Source organism: Rhinolophus sinicus, chromosome 4 (genome assembly GCF_057876585.1).
Source record: "Rhinolophus sinicus isolate RSI-liver-muscle chromosome 4, RSI-T2T, whole genome shotgun sequence".
Lineage (NCBI taxonomy): Eukaryota > Metazoa > Chordata > Mammalia > Chiroptera > Rhinolophidae > Rhinolophus > Rhinolophus sinicus.
This window is the reverse complement of record NC_142504.1, coordinates 12,006,200-12,025,858: the sequence shown is the minus strand read 5'-3', so window position 1 is coordinate 12,025,858 and position 19,659 is coordinate 12,006,200. Positions and strand designations below refer to the sequence as shown.

Here is a 19,659-nt window from a genome sequence, read left to right as displayed (position 1 = left end):
CCAGATACAGAACATTTCCATCACCACAGATATCCCTCATGTGGCCTTTTTAGACCACACCACCCCCTCTTTAACCACTGGCACCCACGAATCTGTTCTCCATTTCTATAATCTGTCATTTCAAGAAAGTGATGTAAATGGAAGCATACAATATGTAACATTTTGGGATTGGTTTTGTTCACTCAGCGTAATTCTCTGGAGATTCATCTAGAGTCATTGCATGCATCAATAGCTTGTGTGTGTTTTTTCATTTTATTGGTGAGTAGTATTCCATGGTTTTACCACATAGATTACCACAGTTTGTTGAATCATTCACCTGTTGAAAGACATCTGGATTATTTCCAGTTTTTGGCTGTTTAGAATAAAGCTGCTGTAGACATTCACATACAGATTTACATGTGAACATAAGTTTTCATTTTCCTGGGATAAATGCCCAGGAGTGCAATGCTGGGTCATATAGGATTTGCATATTTAGTTCTTAAGAAACTCTGAAATTGTTTTCCAGAGTGGTTGTACCATTTTACATTCCCACCAGCAATGTATGAGTGAATCCGTTTCATAGCATCCTCGTCAGCATTTCGTGCTGTCACAATGTTTTTTAACTATTCTGATAGGTGTGTGGTGATAGTGATAGATCATTGTGGTTTTAATTTGTTAATGATGTTGAATGTCTTTTCATATGCTTATTTGCCATCTGTATCTCCTCCTGGGTGACTTGTCTCTTGGTCATTTTCTAATGGGATTATTTGTTTTTTTATTGTTGAGTTTTGAGTTCTTTATATATTCTAGATATTAGTCCTTTGTCAGATATGTGCTTTGCAAATATTTCCTCCCATTTCTAGCTTGTCTTTCATTCTCTTAATGGGATTTTTCACAGAGCAAAGGTTTTTTAATTTTGATGAAGTCCAGTTCATCAACTTTTCCTTGTATGGATCATGCTTTTGGTATCAAGTCTAAGAATTCTTTGACAAGCCCTAGATCTCAAAGATTTTTCTCCTTCTTTACCCTAAAAGTTCTATAGTTATATGCCAGACATTTACGCTTATGATCCATTTTGAGTTAATTATTGTGTGAGACTTAAGATGATGATGATGATGATGATGATGATTTGCCTCTGGATGTCCAGCACCATTTGCTGAAAAGGCTATCTTTTCTCCAGTGTTATAAATTACCTTGCACCTTTGTGTGGGTCTATTTCTGGTTTCTATTCTGTTTCATTGATTTATGTGTTTATCCCTTTGCCAATAACATCTAGTCTTGAAATTGGATGGAGTCCTCCCATTTTCTTCTTCTTTTTCAAAATTGTTTTGCCTATTCTAGTTCCTTTGACTTTCAATATAAATTTCAGAAAAATAATCTTGCTGGGATTTGGAAAGGAACTGTGTTGAACCTGTATCGGGGAGAATTGATATCTTTACTTGAGCCTTCCAATCCATGAACATGGTATGGCTCTCCATTTACTTAGCTCTTTGATTTCTCTCATCAATGTTTTGTAGTTTTCAGCATACACATTTACACATTTTGTAAGGTTCACACTTAAGTATTCCCCTTTTTAAAGAAGAAATTGCATACATTTTAGGTAGGAAAGTAAAGTGGTTCAGCCAATATAGGAAACAGTTTGGTGGTTCCTCATAAAGTTAAACACTAGAATTACCATATGATCCAGCAATTCCACTCCTAGGTATAAACTCAATACAACTGAAAAGAGATATTCAGATATTGTACAGACATGTTCATAGTAGCATTATTCACAATAGTTAAAAGGGGAAAACAGTCCAAATGTCCATCAATGGTTGGATGCATAAACAAAGTGTGGCATACACACACAACAGATACTATACAGCCATAAAAAAGAATGAAGTGCTGATACATACTAAATGTTGAATCTCAAGGGCATTATGCTAAGTGAAAGAAGCCAAACACAAAAGGTGATATATTGTAAGATTCCTTTTGTATGAAATATCCAGAACAGATAAATCCATAGAGCCATAAAACAGATTTGTGCTTGCCAGGAAATGGGGGAAGAGAGGAATGAGAGTAACTACTTAATGGATATGTGTTTTCCTTTTGGGGTGATGACAACCTTCGCAAGTAAGTAAAGCTGGTGGACAACATTGTGAATGCATTAAATGCCATTAAATTGTTCACTTTAAAATGGTTAATTTTATATTAGGCGAATTTCATCTCAAAAAAGTTAGTTTTAAAAAGGCAATTGTAAAGGGGCCGGCCTGGTGGCTCAGGCGGTTAGAGCTCCATGCTCCTAACTCCGAAGGCTGCCGGTTTGATTCCATATGGGCCAGTGGGCTCTTAACCACAAGGTAGCCAGTTCAATTCCTCGAGTCCCACAAGGGATGGTGGGCTCCGCCCCCTGCAACTAAGATTGAACATGGCACCTTGAGCTGAGCAGCTGCTGAGCTCCTGGATGGCTCAGTTGGTTGGAGCGCATCCTCTCAACCACAAGGTTGTCAGTTCAACTCCCACAAGGGATGGTGGGCCTGTGCCCCCTGCCACTAGCAATGGCAACTGGACCTGGAGCTGAGCTGCGCCCTCCACAACTAAGACTGAAAGGACAACAACTTGAAGCTGAATGGCATTCTCCACAACTAAGATTGAAAGGACAACAACTTGACTTGGTAAAAAGTCCTGGAAGTGCACACTGTTCCCCAATAAAGTCCTGTTCCCCTTCCCCAAATAAAATCTTTAAAAAAAAAAAAAAAAAAAAGACAATTGTAAATAGCATTGATTTTAAATTTAGTGTCCATGTTTTCTAGTATGTAGAAATACAATTGATTTTTATATGTTTATCTTGTATCCTGTTACTTTACTGAACTCACTTATTGGCTCTAAGGAATACTTTTTTTTGTATATTCCTAGGGATTTTCTACACAGGCAATCATGTCATCTGTAAATAGGGACTGTTTTATGGAAGCCTTTCCAATCTGTATGCCTTTCATTTCCTTTTCTTGCCTTATTGCACTGGTTAGAACTTCCAGCATTGTGTTAAATAAGTCACTTTGGGGAGGAGGCTAGGTGGGGCTTGTTATTGCTGGTGGCTCCCTACTTAGCCTTTTCTGACACTACCCTGGTAGTAGTGGCAGGGGACCGGGTTAGGGTGCCTTATTACAGCCTGGCAAGGGTAAAAGTCTAGGCTCCCCTCTTGACCTTTGCTGGCTAGAGGTGGGCTTGGGGGTGTCCAGAATTTTTCTCTGTGGTGTTTGGCTGGAGTAGAGCATTCATTCTCTAAAGTTTTCGGTCTTGCTAGATCATCTGTTTCCTACTTCTTTCGCTAAAGAGAGTAGGCTTTAAACATTTTTATTGTTGCTTTCTTGTGCTCATTGGTGCTTTGGGGTTGCTGGCTTCTTCAGCTACAAGTCTGAGATGTGTGAGGCAAAAGAAAACCCAGGGAATTCATCACTATGTCGTGCTGTGGGTCCTGAGGTCCCTGGCTAGTCTGCCTTCTCTCCAGCTTTCAATCTTCTGTTTGTTTGCTATATAATGTACAGGGATTTTATTAATAGTTGTTGTGGGGACAGAGTCCCAGAGAGCAGTTTCCAGGCTCTCGGCCTCATGTGGAAAGGTTTTGGCTCAGGTAATAGATGGCCATCAGCTGTGACTAGCTGGCCATCAGCTGTTACTGGTGAGCCATTAGCCACTGATATAACTGCCGTGGCTACGTTGGTTGGTTGGCAGAGAAGCAGATGGCGGATCGTGTGGCTCCTGCTTCCTGTGTCTCCAACGCAGCTGCCAGCGAGAGGTATGACTCCCCTATCTATGGCTCCGTTGGTGTTCCTTTTTGGCCTCACCATATACTATGTTCTTGTGCGGGGAGCGGAAGCTGAGTCCCTGCATGACAGTTGTACTTACCTAAAGGAAGAGGGAAGAGTATGTCTACTCCATCTTCCTGGAAGTCACACTCACCGTATAGACTTCTGTTAAGTTGCTTTTGATCATTTGATACCTCAAAACCTTGGGGATTTGATGGGTTTTTGTTCCCACTCTCGGTGTATCATTTTCCTTAATTATCGCTGAAATTTTAAGTGGCAATGAGGATCTAAGTGAGGATTGCTTTCTTCAGAGGATTTGCATCTGCCTTTGCTGGGAGCCACAAGGCTTACTGAGGGTCATTTTAGCTCTCTTCAAGGGTCCTAGTTTCATACGGAATTCTTAGGTTCAGTTTTCCTGTCCTGCAGCAGGTACTCAAGGGTTAGTAGTCTAATTCCAGGGCTGTTACTGGTATTTATACCCGAGGGCGTCAGGGTCGTTTGTTTACCATTTTGCCTATCCTTTCAGCTCACCGCTTTCTTCTTTCTTTTTTGTGAGAGAGGGACTGATATACTTTGAAGATTTTCCTTATTTCCTTGCAAGTCAAGAAATGCTTTTCAAAAACTATGGTTGTTATGGTTTACCCAGGAACTGGTTTGTATTGTGGTTAGAGGGCTAAAATCACTGGTAGAAATGAAATCCCTTACATATGACATTTGGTATTATCACCTTGAAAATGACTGGAGAAACTATTCCTCGTGGTTACCAGATTTTTGTTAAAAGGCCAGATATGAAGGTTGTATTGCTAGTGTTCTAAATTCCTTAATAAAGGTTGTCATTTTCGGTGAGATAGATTATTAGATTAATATTCAATTTGTAGTATCTAGAGCAGAAATGGGCCTTGCTCACTATATTACCATAACTGGGTTCCAGGGCACTGACGAACTTGGTCTTCTTTGGAGTAGTTAAGAACTAGAGAATTCTAGAATATTGGAGGGTATACTTGAAAATAATGAGGTGTAAGAGCTATAAAACATGTTCTAACCTGTAGTCTACGGCTCACTACAGAATTGCAGGGGTAGCTGAAAAGTCCTTTGGTCACTTTTTCCAAAGGAACAAACCAAATCTTTATTTTATGCTCCTGTAGCCAGTTCACTATCATTCTAATAACCTGTTTTGAAGGTCCAGCTCACTGCCTTCCAGAGATAGATTTTCTGATAACCAGTATTGTTTTATTCATGACTCTTTTTTCTCCATTTATTCAGTAAATAAATTTACGAAGGTGACCATTTCTTGAAAAGCCAAGAATCAAACTATAGCTTCCAGAAAACATTTTTCCATCATCACCTCGACTCTTCTACTTCAAAATCCCATTTCAAGGTTGGGTCTTGCAAACTTAATTCGTCAATAAGAACAATAATGATTGCTGATGCTTATATGCAGGGCTCTGTTCTAAGCTCATTACATACATTTACTCCTCAGAATAATCCTAAGACATAGGTGTTTTGGCGTCCTCACGCTACAGGTGAGGAAACAGGCACTGAGTCAAATAACCCAAACTTTCCCAGCTAGAGAGTGGTGGAACTGACCATTGATGCTAGGCTGTCTGATTCCAGACTCTGCAACAGTCCTCTAGCACGGACTTGGTATGGCCAAGACCAGACCCACTGCATGTGATGATGTGACTCTCTAACAAAATGCAATGCAGAACTTTAGTAGGGATACAGGTTAAACCACAGATACATTTATTCATCTAAGTAAGGACAGCATGCCAGCTTGTAAATTTAAACAATTTTATTACCAACCGTTGATAAGAAAAATTCCAGAGCAAAGTGATTCACCAGCACCATCAGTGAGTTGCAAATCTACGCTTTGTCATGGAGCAAAAATATACTTCAGATCGACTCAAGAAAATAAGTGTTCACAGAAGAAGAACCCAGAGCCATTTATCATGCATTCCAGTGCTTCCCGCCCCCTTTGCAATTATCTAACTCTTGACCCAGTTTCTTTCATAGTCTGAAAATAGGGAATCACTCAAGTGAGATATCCCCTCAGAGCATTGTTGAAAATATGTTAAATGCACAGATATCCCAAATCCCTCTTCTAAACGTTAAAAGTATATTAGCACATAGAAAAAGCATCTGTAGATATATTCTATTATGTTCTAATCAGTTTCTGTTTCCCCCTTTTTGATGATGTCTTCAATTTCTTCTGAGACCTTTCCTTTGTAGTCATTTGGTTCTATTGCATTTAACTTCTTTTGATACTCCAGTGGCAAACCACTCTCTTTTGCACCGATGCAAATGACCTAGAAATAGTTAAAATAAACCAAAACACCCCTTTTAGTTAGGAACATAATTTAACTGAGAATACTGCAGCTTTACTTGCAGTATCAAAGTATGCAATATTAGCTTTCAGATAACTCTACGATCACTCTAGAACAAACTGTTATAGAACAACATGGAGATAGAGTCAGTCTTGTTTCATTGCATATGAATGTGCAGGAAGTTTTCAAAGCCCCAACATACAACCTCATGGAATATCAATTTCACTCAATAATGTGATTTAAAGTAGTTTTATATTAAGACAAAAAGTTATTGTACAGACTTTGCATGACCTTTTAAGGAAAAAATACCATTCTTCAAAAAAATCTAAAGTTTATAGGGAGTTTAAATTGAAACCCAGCATCTACTCTACCTGAGTTAGACATGAGGAAATAAAGGGTAACTGTTCGGTGGAGGCTCCCTGGTCCATACCAGGCTAATTCGTCTAGGTTCCATGCTAGAAAATTCCAGATTAGGCCCAGGAACTGGGTCACCCACTCCAGTGCCATGTCCTTATTGGGCACACCAATAATACCTAAGTCTGGATTTCTGAAAAGGGATATTAGGGTCTCTATCCCACATTCTTTTCCTGTGCTTCAGGGGAGTGATTTCTCTGATTTTGAAAGGCAGCGTGAGCTTTTTTTTCCTCCATCTTCAGCAGTAGGAAACATATATTTTTTCCCCATTAAAATGAATCTTGGTGTTCATGTTTTGAAGGAAAAAAATGACTGCAAAAGCATGTGTATAGAATAAGTTTACTGAAAATATACCATGCATTCTATTGCCTACTTTAAGAAAGAAAATACATATCTAGAATTGTGACTCATGTATATTTCTAAAAGCTTTTTCTTCCTAAACAAAGTTTTAGAAACAGTTCTATCATTACAAATAAATCTAAACATTTTTGAATTTGCACTTCAAGTAAATAACTATCACTTTTGTATTAAATTTTTTTGATTAAAATGAATTTGTTTATGTAGAATTGAAAACACCCAAAGCCTTTTAAAAAAACAAGCTATTCTTTAGCTCAATGAAAATTTTTGTAAGTAGCTTACCTTTTTATACTGGGGTGAAGGGGGAGCTCGCTCATAATTTTTCAACTGATAACTTCGACAGGTTATTTCTTTTCCATCTTGAGTGTAGACAGTAATTTCTATTGGGACATACGTTCCACTATTAACCCCTTCTTGCCTGAAACAAGAACAGCCAAATTTTAACCATACTTAACTTAGCCAATTTAATTTACTGGATTAAAATTTTAACTATATATGGATGTATTTTCTCCCTATGTATTTTGGGATATAGTAGAACATATTATAATAGTGCCACATCAAAAGTAAATGGCATTTCAATTACAAAGCCTGAGACTTACTATTACTTGGTACTCGTATACTTCTAACAGATCTCCATATTTATCCTATATAAAAACACGCAGTTATTTTCAATGCATTTAATGTTTACACTTTTGAAACATTGCTCGCTAGGCTACAGAAAACAGACTATGTGTTCTGACAGTAAGAGACTAACCACCAGAGAAGAGTCAAGAAGATGGTTCATTCTCTTTCGTAAGGGAGGTAAAGTATCATGCATGTCGAATAATCTGCTCTTCTCCAGTCTTAATCTTTTCTGTCAATTTTTTTTGTATTAAACGCTCTATCACATAACTTGGGGATTCTAGTTATGGCAAGTATCAAAACTAATACGTTGTTAAAGTTTTTACACATTATTATTACTCTTTCACTCATCCAACCGCCACCGTAAAGAATTAGTTTTTAAAAACGGCTGTAATAAAAACTGAACAGTTGCTTTAGAAACCAATAAAAATATGTAACAATTACAAAAATATTCATGCCTTTTCACAATATGAAACTACAGAGATTTTTATAAAAGACAAATGGAATGAAAATAAGGACTTCCATCTTTTATAGATAAGATGACACATGTCACCCCCAAATCTCAGTCACAAAGAGTGAGCATTCTAAGGTGTTCATTTTAGGAAAGGCACATTATACCTTTTATGTTCACTCTGAAGTATAAAGAATATGTCTGTAATATATGGTTTTGAAAAACCAACATACACATATATACATATACATCCTTGCATATGTTCCACTTTCGGAATTGGTGATTATTTAACTTATAACGAGAAGATACCTACTTATCCAGAGAACTTAAATTGCTTTTGTTAAGTTTCCATACAACTCCCCATACTTCATTGCCAGGACTTTGATTAACAGTGGCGATGCCTCCATGCCAAGTTTCATTTGTTTTGCCTTGGGAATTGCCAAAATCGAGCTCAAAATCCTACAAAGAAAACAAAAGTGATATGATCAATATCCTCTTGAACTATAATTTCCTCTCAAAGTTAAAAAAAAATATTTACCTGAACTTTATGCAATTAAAACATAAACTTTGAGATCTTTCTATGTGTAAGATGCTGTGGAAAATACAAAGATAAACAAATAGGGACCCATATCTGAAGGACTACATTTTTTCATATTTTTCTTTAAAAATGAAATAGATACTGAATATGTATACATCTCCTACCATAAACAAATGGTTTAAGGGGGGGGGGGGAAATCCCATAATCCCAATACCTTAACACAACCATTTTCATTTCTGAAAATTACTTCCCAGTCTACTTACACATAGATTTTAACTTAGAAGCAAATAATTGTACATAATTGTTGAGACTGGGTGAGGCTATATAGGGGTTATAAAATTCTCTCTGAGAGTATCCTACTATCACATATCACTATGTCTGCACTAAGGGAACTGGCATTTGAGGGTGCTTTATATACTTATGAATATGAATATTCACAAATTATACTAATATATCTATAATAATCATAAGAGCAGCTAACATTTACTGGAAAGTTACTGGGTTTTACACTGTGCTGAACTTTATAGGACCCTCATTTTTATTCTGTCAACAACTTAATTATTATACCCATTTAACAGCAAGAAAAACTGTGGCTTACAAAGATTAAACAACTTGCGTTAAGATCTCATAACTAATAAGTAAAGGAGCCAGGTTTCCAGTTTAGCTTCTTCCTTCACAGCGATGAGTAATCAGAGGACAGAGTCCTGGGAAGATTAAAAATCCTTACTTAGCTGTTTGGTCGAGGAAGATTTTTTCCCATCTTTCCAGAGCTCAGTTTCCTTAATAAGATAAAAAAGGTTGGGCTAGATAATAAATCTAAGGTTTATATTTGATCCCTGTCACCTTTATTTTCTTAAAAACCTTGCCAGACATTTTAGGAAAAAGGTTGCTATGGGTGACCAGTACCTTCAACTGGTATATTGGATGTCCTAGGACCAAGTATCCCCGGCAGGGCACCAGATGATTTGATAACAGTTACAGGCACACGAGGGACAGGTTGTCTGTTGCTAAATCCAATAGACAATTTTCATTCTTCATCTTGTTCCACTTCTCAGCTGCTTCTGATATACTAGTTAACCACCCCCGATCGCCTCAGTTCCCTTTCCCAATTCCTCCTCCACTACCTGGTCTTTAAATGTTGGCGTTCCTAAGGGCTTAGTTTAGGCCCTTTTCTCTGTTCATTCAGCAACTTGCTCAAGCCAATCTCGTCCCCTTCAATGGCTTCAAAAATACCATCCAATATTCCAATCATCATTTAATCCTTGCTTCCAATGTGCTTAGCACACGTGGGGCGTAGCCCACACTGAGGACTTAATAAATGTTCACTAATATTTTTCAGCTCCCTGGGATGTCAAACAAGCATCTCAAACTCAATATGTTCAAACTGAGCTTGATTTTCCCTCCCAAACCTGATTCTCCTCTTCTCCTTACAAAATGAATCACCATCATCATTGTGTTGTGGCACCAAAAACCTTAGTCATCCCCATTATCTCCTCCTCCCTTTACAATCAATCACCATGGAGATAACATTGTCACCTCTTAAATATCTCCCAAACCCATCTACCCTCCACTGCTACCATTTAAGGTGCCGTTATCTTCCGTATGGACTGCTACAAAAAGCTTTCTAATCGGGGTCCCCACATCCACTGTTGCCCTCCCTTTTCCAGTCCATGTTCCAGCGCAACCAGATGAGCTTTCCACAATGCAAATCGGATCTTTCCCTTGCTGAAGTTCTGCAATGGGGATTTTCATTGCTCTCAAGATAAAGCCCCAAGTCTTCTTTGGCCTCTGTGGTCCTGTAACATGTGGCCCTGCCCTACCTCTCCAGTCATGCCACAACCTCCTCACACACTCAACTCCAGCCACTCTAGCTGGATGAGCCAGCTTCTTCTTTCCTGAGGACTTCTGTACATGTGGTTCCTTCTGTTGTTTGCTTTTTCTCTCCCCCAATCATTCAGGTCTCAGCTTAAATGTCATTTTCAGGAAGAGCTTCACAGAGAATCCAACGTCTTACCTCTTACATTCCCATAATACCCTGTATGTCTCCTTAAAAAATAAAAAAGGACTTCAAGTTTTTAGGTTCACAACAAAACTGAGAGGAAGGTAAAACATATCTCCTTTGTAAGACTAACCATACCCGTAACTGAATAATCATATGTGTGGTAGCTCTTCCCCCAGTGCCAACTATAAGCATCTGAACGTCTTTCCCACATCTGGGGAATTCCCTACCTTATGAGCCAGGCGGGTAGATGGTGCCTCCGCCCGACTCCTATTTTTAAAGCTTTGAACACCAGAAGTTGGTTCTCCCAGCTTTGCTTGCAGTCAGGGCATGGGCATGTGACCAAGACTTAGCCAATCAGGACACCCTCTGGGGCTTTGAATTAGAGGCTGGTGCCCATGGACAGCAGAAACTGCACATTGGTGGTGGTGGCCACATCTGGGCTTCAGGAACTGCAGGGGTGTAGTGACAGTGGCAGGCAGGGTCCAGAGCAGATAGTATCTGGTGATGTAAGAGGCCGGGTCCATGTTTACCAGGTTCAGCAGTGGCCTGGTTGGGTTCTGTCTGTGACACTGGCTGTATTATGGTTGCCACATCTCCCTTTCTGCCTGCTTGTTTTGTCAGCTTTGTAGCCCTACCTCCTCGTCATTCTGTGAGTTCTCCAACAGCCTTTCAACACATTCTTTTTCTCCTTAAGTCAGCCACTTTCCATTGCTTGCAACTAAGAACCCCGGCAATGATAGCAGCGACCATGTTTGTCTTGTTCAACCAGTCAAAAGGTTTTGTACATAATTTATATGTCTGTCCTACAGCCAGGCAGGTCCTCAAAGCAGCCATCTTTACTCAATCATCTGCATCTCCAGGTAAGTGCTGGAAGAATAGGTACTAAATGAATGAATGGACTGTACTACAGAGCAATGTGTTTACTTACCCAAGTGGGTTGTGGTTCATCCAGCCACTTGAATGAACTGAGCACAGCCCTTACTAGGAGCAAGACACAGTTCCAGCTTTCAGGACCTCTCTGATCGGGAGCGAAAGATAGGGAAGCGAATTTTTACAATACCAGTGACAAGTCCTGTAGCAAAGGTATGTGCAGAACAGAAAGTAATTGATTTCCTGACTTGGGTCAGAGAAGGCTTCTCACAGGTACCAACTGAATGGATTCTGTGAGGATGCCCCTAAGTTTAGTGGATGAGAGAGAGGCGGTCAGATCTGGGTAGAAGGAGCAGCTTGTGGAAACGTTAGAGGGGGAGTTCACGGCAGCCTGGGGGCGCACCGTTGGTGGGTGGCATAGCTCAGCAGGGGTCAAGCATAGGACGGTGAGAGCGAGGTGGGCTTGCCCAGGTGGGCAGCAGCCCGACCGTGAGGATAAGATGCACTCTTATTAGGAAGAGCGGCATCCCTGGCCCCGTGCGACGACTCGGAATCCTGGCCCCTCGTCTGTGGAGTGGGCACAACGTCGCAGGGGCCCGGGGGGCAGCACTGACCTGCAGGCGGGCCACGTAGCAGAACGCGGCCGAGGGATTGTGGAGGTGAATCCGCTCGCTCATGAGGTTGCTGCCGTAGGCAAAGTACAGAAAGCTGTCCTCCTCCTGGCTCTGCATGATCTCGCAGCCCGAGTTCGCCTTGGCCCAGTAGACGCCTGCACGGCCCCTGCGTCCGCAGCGCGGCTATGAAGAGAGAACGCCGAACGCAGCCCGCCGGCCTGGGACTCCAGGATAGCGGTCGCCGCGCCGCGCCTCTGGAGTTAAAGAGAAAGGTGGGAAGTGTGGGCTGGGCTAGTCGGGTGCGACTTCTCTTCTGATTGGCTGTCGGTCCCCACGGTGCGAGTGACCCCCTCTGATAGGTCAAGCCCACCGCCTCCTCGCCCCTGGACTCTTAAATGCTGGGAACTGAGGCGACCCGGCGCTGATTCGTCATTGGACACGCTCCACTTTTGTCCCGCCCCCGCGCTCAAGGCTCCCTCTAATTGGCGGATGGGCGAGCGCTACGCGGAGGTTGTTTGGCCTCGGCTCGGGGTTCGTGGTGCGCCGTGCGTGCGTAGGGTTTGTTTTTTTTCCTCGTAGGTTGGTAAGCGTGTGGGTCCCAGGCTGTGTGTGCGCTTTGGGGACCTCTGGGCACTTCTAAGGCGAAACAGCGGCCCTATCTACGCCCCTCCCCCGACGGGTTCCTCACCCCGCACCTCGCCACAGTCCTGCCCGCCGGGTTTAGAGGAGCCGGTCAGGACGGTCTGTTCACCCCACACTCTGGTTCCTGCATCCCCAGCCCTGATGGTCTCCCTGATGTTCTTTCTAAGGACTCGGCTTCCTGGAGAAGCCCCTCTGAATGTCTGGGCTCCCTTCCCTGTTGGAAGTAGATGGCGGGGTTCAAATCCCACCGCTGCCGTTCACTGGCCATGTAACCGTGGCCACCTCTCGTTTGTTTTCTCCCTTTTAAAAGAGGGTTCATAAGTTGTGATCCCCAATCGAACAAGGTTGGGGTAAGTATTAAAAGAGTTATTTGTTAATGTCATTAGGTACAAAAACTCCAGTGTCAAATAAGATGTAGATGTATGAAAACAATGAAATAAATCCTGTTTTGTTAACTTGGACATGAAAATAATTAATATGAACTCAGAGCCTAGTAGCAATGACTATCTTTGGCACCCAGATTTTGATCACTAAATACCACTCTCTACTAAAAGGTACCAGAGCTCCTTGGAGAAATGGCGGAGGCCAGGTCAAGAGCTGGGAACGAATAATAAGAGTGCATGGAACATCTTTTGACAGAAAGTAAGGGAGTAGCCAAGAAAAACGAGGTCATTTCAAAAGGACATGGGAGCCAGCTTGAAGGTACGCCCACTGGCCACAGTTAGAACAATTTGAGCTTCAAAAATAACGACTGCAATTGAGTGAACATGTCAAACATATAAAAGTCCTTCCCCCAAAACAGCAAGTCAAATCTAAAATACAATTTTTAAAAACCTCATTTGCCATACTACTGGTGGTGACTATTACACCAACTCTCTGCTCTGAAAAGTGGTAATTTAAGATAATAGACATCCTGCTTTTCTAGTTACAACTGCATTTCAGGGTAACCAAGTAGCTCCAGTTGACGAGGGCAGGCTGTTCTAGATGAAAAGACCTGAGAGACATAACCAAATGCACCAGCTTGCCCTTGGTTCTGGTTTAATAAACCAGATGCAGAAGATATTTTGGGGACAACTGGAAAAATTTGAACAGAGACTAGGGTGTTAGATGATATTAGACAATTTTTAAAAATTAGGTATGATGATGGCGTGCTCTTGTAAAACAATGTCTTATTCTTAGATGTACATACGGGTGTATTTAGGGGTAAAATGTTTGATATCTATGTTTATTTTAAAATCAGGAAAATAAAAATGTGGGAAGTGTTAGATGTTAAACTGAGTGAGGTACATGTGGATGTTCATCTTATTATTCTATTCTATGTATTTGAACATTTTCATGTTGTCAAAAAAGGAAAAGGTTTTATATGTAAGGTACTTGGCATATTAGTGAGAATTCAATAAGCAATAACATTATTATTATATAATCTGCAAAAGGAAGGTTTATATCCTCTCCCCCCCCAGCCCCCCCCCCCCCCGCATCCCCCCTGTACATCAAAGCAGAACTTGAAATAGGTGCCTGGTCATTTCATTGAGCAAGTTACTTTTCTTGGCAAGATCATTATCTTTTGCACCATAAATTCCCAAGGTCTCTGCTTTGGAGCACGGCCATTTAAAATGTCCTTCTGCTCTATAAATTGATTTTAGACACTTAAAATATATTTATTATTTAATTATTTTTAAGATATTTGATTTCTCTTCCTATACTTCTCACTGATTGCTTAATTTTATGGCGACTGATTTTTCTCAAGACCATTTTGCAAAAATTTTCTGAAGAGAGGCATCAATGTTTCCTCAAACATTGAAAATCTTTTCTTAACTCCAATGAAGCATTTTATTTAGCTTCTCCACGTAGATCGCGGTGGACCCTGTTGTCCAGCAAGGGGTGAGAGGTAGCAAGGTGGTTCTGTTTTGTTTTGTTTTTGTGTTTTCAAATCTAACCAAAGTCTGGTTAGTATTAGTTAACGTTCACTGAGCGCTTATCAAATGCCAGGCACTAGTTGAAAAGCTTATATCCAACAGCTCATTTAATCCTGAGAATAGTCCTATGCAGAAAGTTGTAATCGTCTCATTTTACAGCTGGGGAAGCTGACGTGCAGTAGTAGGTTAACCAACTTGCCCAGGTTGCAGTTAGCAACCACTGAAGCAGAGGTTAACAGCCAAGCAGTGTGATTCTAGAGTCATTACCAGATGCTGCTTCCCGAATTTCTCAAATTGTAAAGCCCTAGTGGTCTAGATATAACTGGTTTTTGGTTATTGTTAGGGAGGGGGAGAATTCCCCCCACTCTACGTTTCTTTAGTTCTTACAGCTGTACTAGTAATTAAATAATAAAATTGACACAAGACTAGATAAACAGGAGAAACACCAATTTAATACGTGCACGTGGGAGAGTCATAATATGATGCCCAGATCACAAAATAAGGCTCAAAGAAATGATCGAACCAGGCACCTTTTAATACCTTTTAGATAACGAAACAATAAATTTGTGAGAAATCAGCAGGGCAAAGTTAGTGTTCATTAGAAAGGAATCCCAGCAAGGTTTGGTTATTCCGTAGTGAGGAACCTAAACAAAGTAAATTCATAAAGGTGATACACAGCTTGTTGATACAAGCTTTTGACTCTGGCTGCTTTTAGCTCTTGTGATAAGGTTGTCTCAGTCTCAGGAGAAAGAAGGACGCCTATCCCATGGGAGATGTATTTCCTTTGAGGAGGACGGAAAGGTTTTCTTCTTGCATGGGCAGTTTCTTAAGTAACTTTAATTCAAAATAATCAATATACCTCCCATTGTGGAATACCTGGGGGCAGCCTGTCCTGGGCCCCCATTTTCAAGTATAATCTCTATGTTATGTAGAACGATATTATGAAATAATAGTTCTAGCTTTCAATCACTTGATAATAAAGATAATGACATGAAATTTTTTCCAAACACCATCTTTTAAATCTAGTGGTCTTTAAAGTTTTTGATTGTATCATTAAAATTTTTGAGCACGCACACACACACAGTATATATATAATATATGGTATAATATCCACAAAATAGAAATCTTTAAACAGCTAGTATTTTAACTGTTGTGTTAATTGTAATAGTTTCATTCATCATTGCCCCATCTCAAGGAAAACATACATGTAGGGCCAAGTTAATTACAAATAATACTGAGTGGAAATCCGATTTCAAATAGTCCTGCAAATTTCCCTATTTTGGCTGACTTTGTCAGATTTTATTAGTTCATTATTTTTATACTGATGAAGAGCTTGTACCAGAAGTCAGAAATGTCATTTCTGTCCCTTTCTTTTTTGTTGTGCTTGCAATTTTAGTAAGATGTGCAGTCTAGTTCTTTGCCGAAATCGTTTTGCTTTTTTTTTTGGTAAGAATTAGTTGTCTCTAAACCCACTGAAGCAGAGGGACATTACAGTAAATCACAAGACACCGAAAGTGGATGAATGAAGGCCAATGCCACTGGCAACCCCTTCTCGGGGAGGCACCCCATCTCCTCCCCCAGGACACCTCACATCTCTCCTGAGACAGCTGATGACTGACTGAGGGTTCTAGTGTTAGAGTGAAACAAAATTCTTATATTAGTATATAAGTATATTTACTAAGTATAGTAAAAGTAAAGGTAAAGTACGGTAAAGCAAACTTTCTAATATTTTAGATTAAATGTAAATAAAAATAGAATTTTAACTGTTTTTATACCTCAGTGGATCAATTCACTCATTCACTTTGAATGCCATTGTTGTAATCGATTTTCACATCATTTGAAGAAAAACACTTCCAGGCAAAACATTTGCACATTATGACAAGTTTGAAGACGTATGGTAAGAAGGCAGTGTGTCTGTTGAGAGAGCCTGCTGGCTGCTTAGGAGAGACCATTCGGGGCTGTAGGGCTTTAGTGGGGGGGCAGATAAGGACTAGGTCTCATGAGTCTGTCTCTTAGCTCTGTGGGCTGAGAAGTTCAATCTTGGCTCTGGGAGCAGATTTACAGTAACCAGACTCATAAGAGACAGATGTCCGCATCAGGATGCCAATTTGTTGATGTACAATGAGAACTGTAACAGATGAACCAGAGACTTGTGTTCATTGATCAGTACAGTTTCTCCCACCAGGAAAACAAATCCACAGGAGAAGCCTTCCAGCATGAACTTAGCATGTTTGAGGAATAACGGGTGGTCGGGGTTAGAGTGGAAGGAATAAGAGGAGGGGCGGAGGGTGGGAATAAAGGAGATCGAGAGAGAAGTAGGGGCCAGCTAATGTAGCACCTTGAAGGCCACGTGAAGGAGTCTGGACGTTATTCTAAGAGATCAAGAGCTATTAGGGTGTTATAGGCAGGGATATGATCTGAATTACTTTTCAACAGGGTAATTCTGGATGCTCAGTGGAGAATCAATTTTAAGGGGATAAAAATGATAATTAAGAGATAAGCTATTGCAGAAGTTTTGACACGAGTGGATGGTGGCTTTGGACCAGGATAGTGGGGGTGAAGCTAGAGAAAGGAGGACTGATTTGGGGTGCTGTTTTATGGTAATGAAGACCAGACTTGCTGAGGGATTGGAGGTCTGAGTCCATGCTTACTTACCAAACAACTTTCCAATTCTAATCTGTCTTCTTAGTACATTTTCCTTCTGGAGAAGGAAACAATGATCAGGGAACACAGAGATCTGACTTTCTGCTAATTCTAGTTTTGTTCCCTGAGAATTTGAACGTGAGTCTGAGGGTTGGGTTACTCTCTGGGTGCCTAGAATGTAGCTTGTAACACTCTGCGCGGGTCTCAGCCACGTTTACACAGGTGGAATCAGAAGAGGAAGAAGCTGATCTGAGTGACAAAGAAGAAAGCAGACCACAGTCAAAGGAGAGAAGGGAGACAGAGAAATTTGCGTCCTGAGCGTGTTCAAGTGTTTGGCTCCAGCTGTTCCCAAGACCCAGTTCAATTTCTCACTTGAGTTTTCACAAGATAGTCTCATAAGCCTTATATTCCACACTGGTCATGAAATAAAAGATTCTTATTAAATGCATGTCATTTATGTGGAAAGCAGCACATTTAATCCCGCAACAATATTTTAGAGTGTGTCTTGAAGACCTCCAGCTCCCAAAGTAAAGTATTTTGCTACGCCGGTATTATTTTAAATAAATATAGATTAGTGACCTCAAGAATAGAGAAGTTGCTATTCATTATACGTCGTCCCAGGTTGCACGGGCGTATACGAGATAAATATGAACAAGGATGTGGAATAAGCAGTTATTGAGGAAGAATTCTGTTCGCTGCCTAAAGCCTAAAATGAGTTACCGTCGACTCATCCCTCTCCTTCAAACCCTGCATTGAACCAGTCAGTGAGATCTGCCGCTACTCCCTTTGTACCCACCGTGCTGTTCATTCCCGTGCTCCTTCCCTCCTCCCCGGGGTCATCATCTTGCTCCTGAATTAGGGCAGCAGCTGCCTGACTGGTTTCCCTGACTCAGCTTTTCTGTGGCGATGGGGCAAGGGTACAAATCACATGAGGACAGCACAGGGGTGGTTTTGGGAAATGGTGAGTAGTTCAATTTCAGCAGAGCAATGTGTTTATATTAGGAAATAGGAGATAAATCTGGAAGGAGATTAGCATAGTCTATGGGAAGGCCTTGAATTTTGCATTAAAAGTTCAGACTATTTGGTGGTCAAAGGGAAGACATTTTGGACTTTTGAGCAGAGGGGCCTTCCTGCCCCTTTGGAAACTCGTTCTTGTGGCTGTGAATGGGATGGCCTGAGTACTGGGTACAAGTTCACTGCAATAGGCAAGGTCACGAAAACCTTGTGCTCGGACAGTAGTTATGGAGTGGAAATGAAGGGATGGAAGGGAGTGAAGGCATGTTCTTTTAATTGGTTTTATCATATCCTTTGTGCAGAAACCTTAGCGGCTGTATGTTGTTGATTACTTTATCAAGTTCAGGCTTTTATGCAGGCCTTTAGTATCCGATTCCATTATGTCTTGACAGTCTGATTTCTCAGTGGATGGTAAACCTTTTGGAGGCAGGGACCACACCTTATATTTCTGTATACCTACAGTGCTTACCACAGCATAGGTGAATAATAAATATTTGCTCGTCGATTGGACCAGAGTCAAAATCTCCCTTGTACTTCACATAGGCTCCCAAATCCTTTTTTCCCTATAACATTTTCCAGCTTTCCTTGATTTACTGAGGGGCACTTGTCCTTCAGCTCTGATTTAAGATTGAAAAATTTATACTAACGCTTTAGCATATGAGAGTCTGCATAATTTTTGTTAGCCATAGTGCTATTTATATCGCCTCCCAGGTCTGGCACATGATAGGAAAGCATGCCAGAATGTATTAAATCAGAAATGTTCTGGGAGGGAAAGGGAAAAAATAATATTAAAATTCCAGTAGGCAGTAATGTTTCAGGATATATGACAGACTATATTCTTGTTTTGAGATTGACCCTGAAAAGTAGTTCCAGTACAGTTTATTATTTAGTGCTTAGTAAATGGTCTCCTTTGATAGCTCTGTCCCTATAACTATAAATTTTGGAAAGGCATACATGAAACTGTTAACAGTGCTTATCTATGGGAAGGGAAATAGAATCGGAGGGGTGGGGGATAGGGGAGCAAGTTGATAAAAAAGCTTTCATTTTTTTGTGTTCTGCATTCCTTCATATTTTTTGCACTTTGAACACGTATTCCTTGTTACTTTTGCTATTTTATCATATATGTTATCAAAATTTGGAACCAAAATATGTATCTTATGGAATTTTAGGTCAAAATCTAGAGATCTAATGTCAGGAAGATGAAAGGAGGGTAATGACGAAATAAACTGCCCAGTGAGACTGATGCAACAGCTTCTCCCCACATCAATCAGATGATTAGGCCAGATCAGTTAACCTCGCTATGTGAAAGATACCATCTCATTCTGGGCGGCCCACAGCTGCAGATCAATCTCACCGTGCCTCGGAATGTTCCTTCTTTGCCCTTTGAGATGTCAGAGGATACAAGAACCACAATATTTTCCCAGTCAGGGTTAGGAGAAGGTCACACGTACGTTCTAGAAGAATGGCCTGCTAGATCCTACTGTCAACT

At 40.7% G+C, this 19,659-nt stretch overlaps 1 protein-coding gene across 1 annotated transcript; it reads right to left on the bottom strand.

Annotated features, from left to right (window-relative positions):
• Positions 1-5,538: 5,538 nt before the first annotated feature.
• On the bottom strand, positions 5,539-12,218 carry GGCT (gamma-glutamylcyclotransferase). The gene is made up of 4 exons (XM_019726226.3): positions 11,956-12,218; positions 8,245-8,390; positions 7,142-7,277; positions 5,539-6,070 (listed from the first exon to the last, which is right to left on the bottom strand). Exons 1-4 carry the CDS (start codon positions 12,070-12,072, stop codon positions 5,927-5,929), a joined length of 543 nt encoding a protein of 180 aa, XP_019581785.3. The 5' UTR covers positions 12,073-12,218; the 3' UTR covers positions 5,539-5,926.
• Between the last annotated feature and the right edge of the window lie 7,441 nt (positions 12,219-19,659).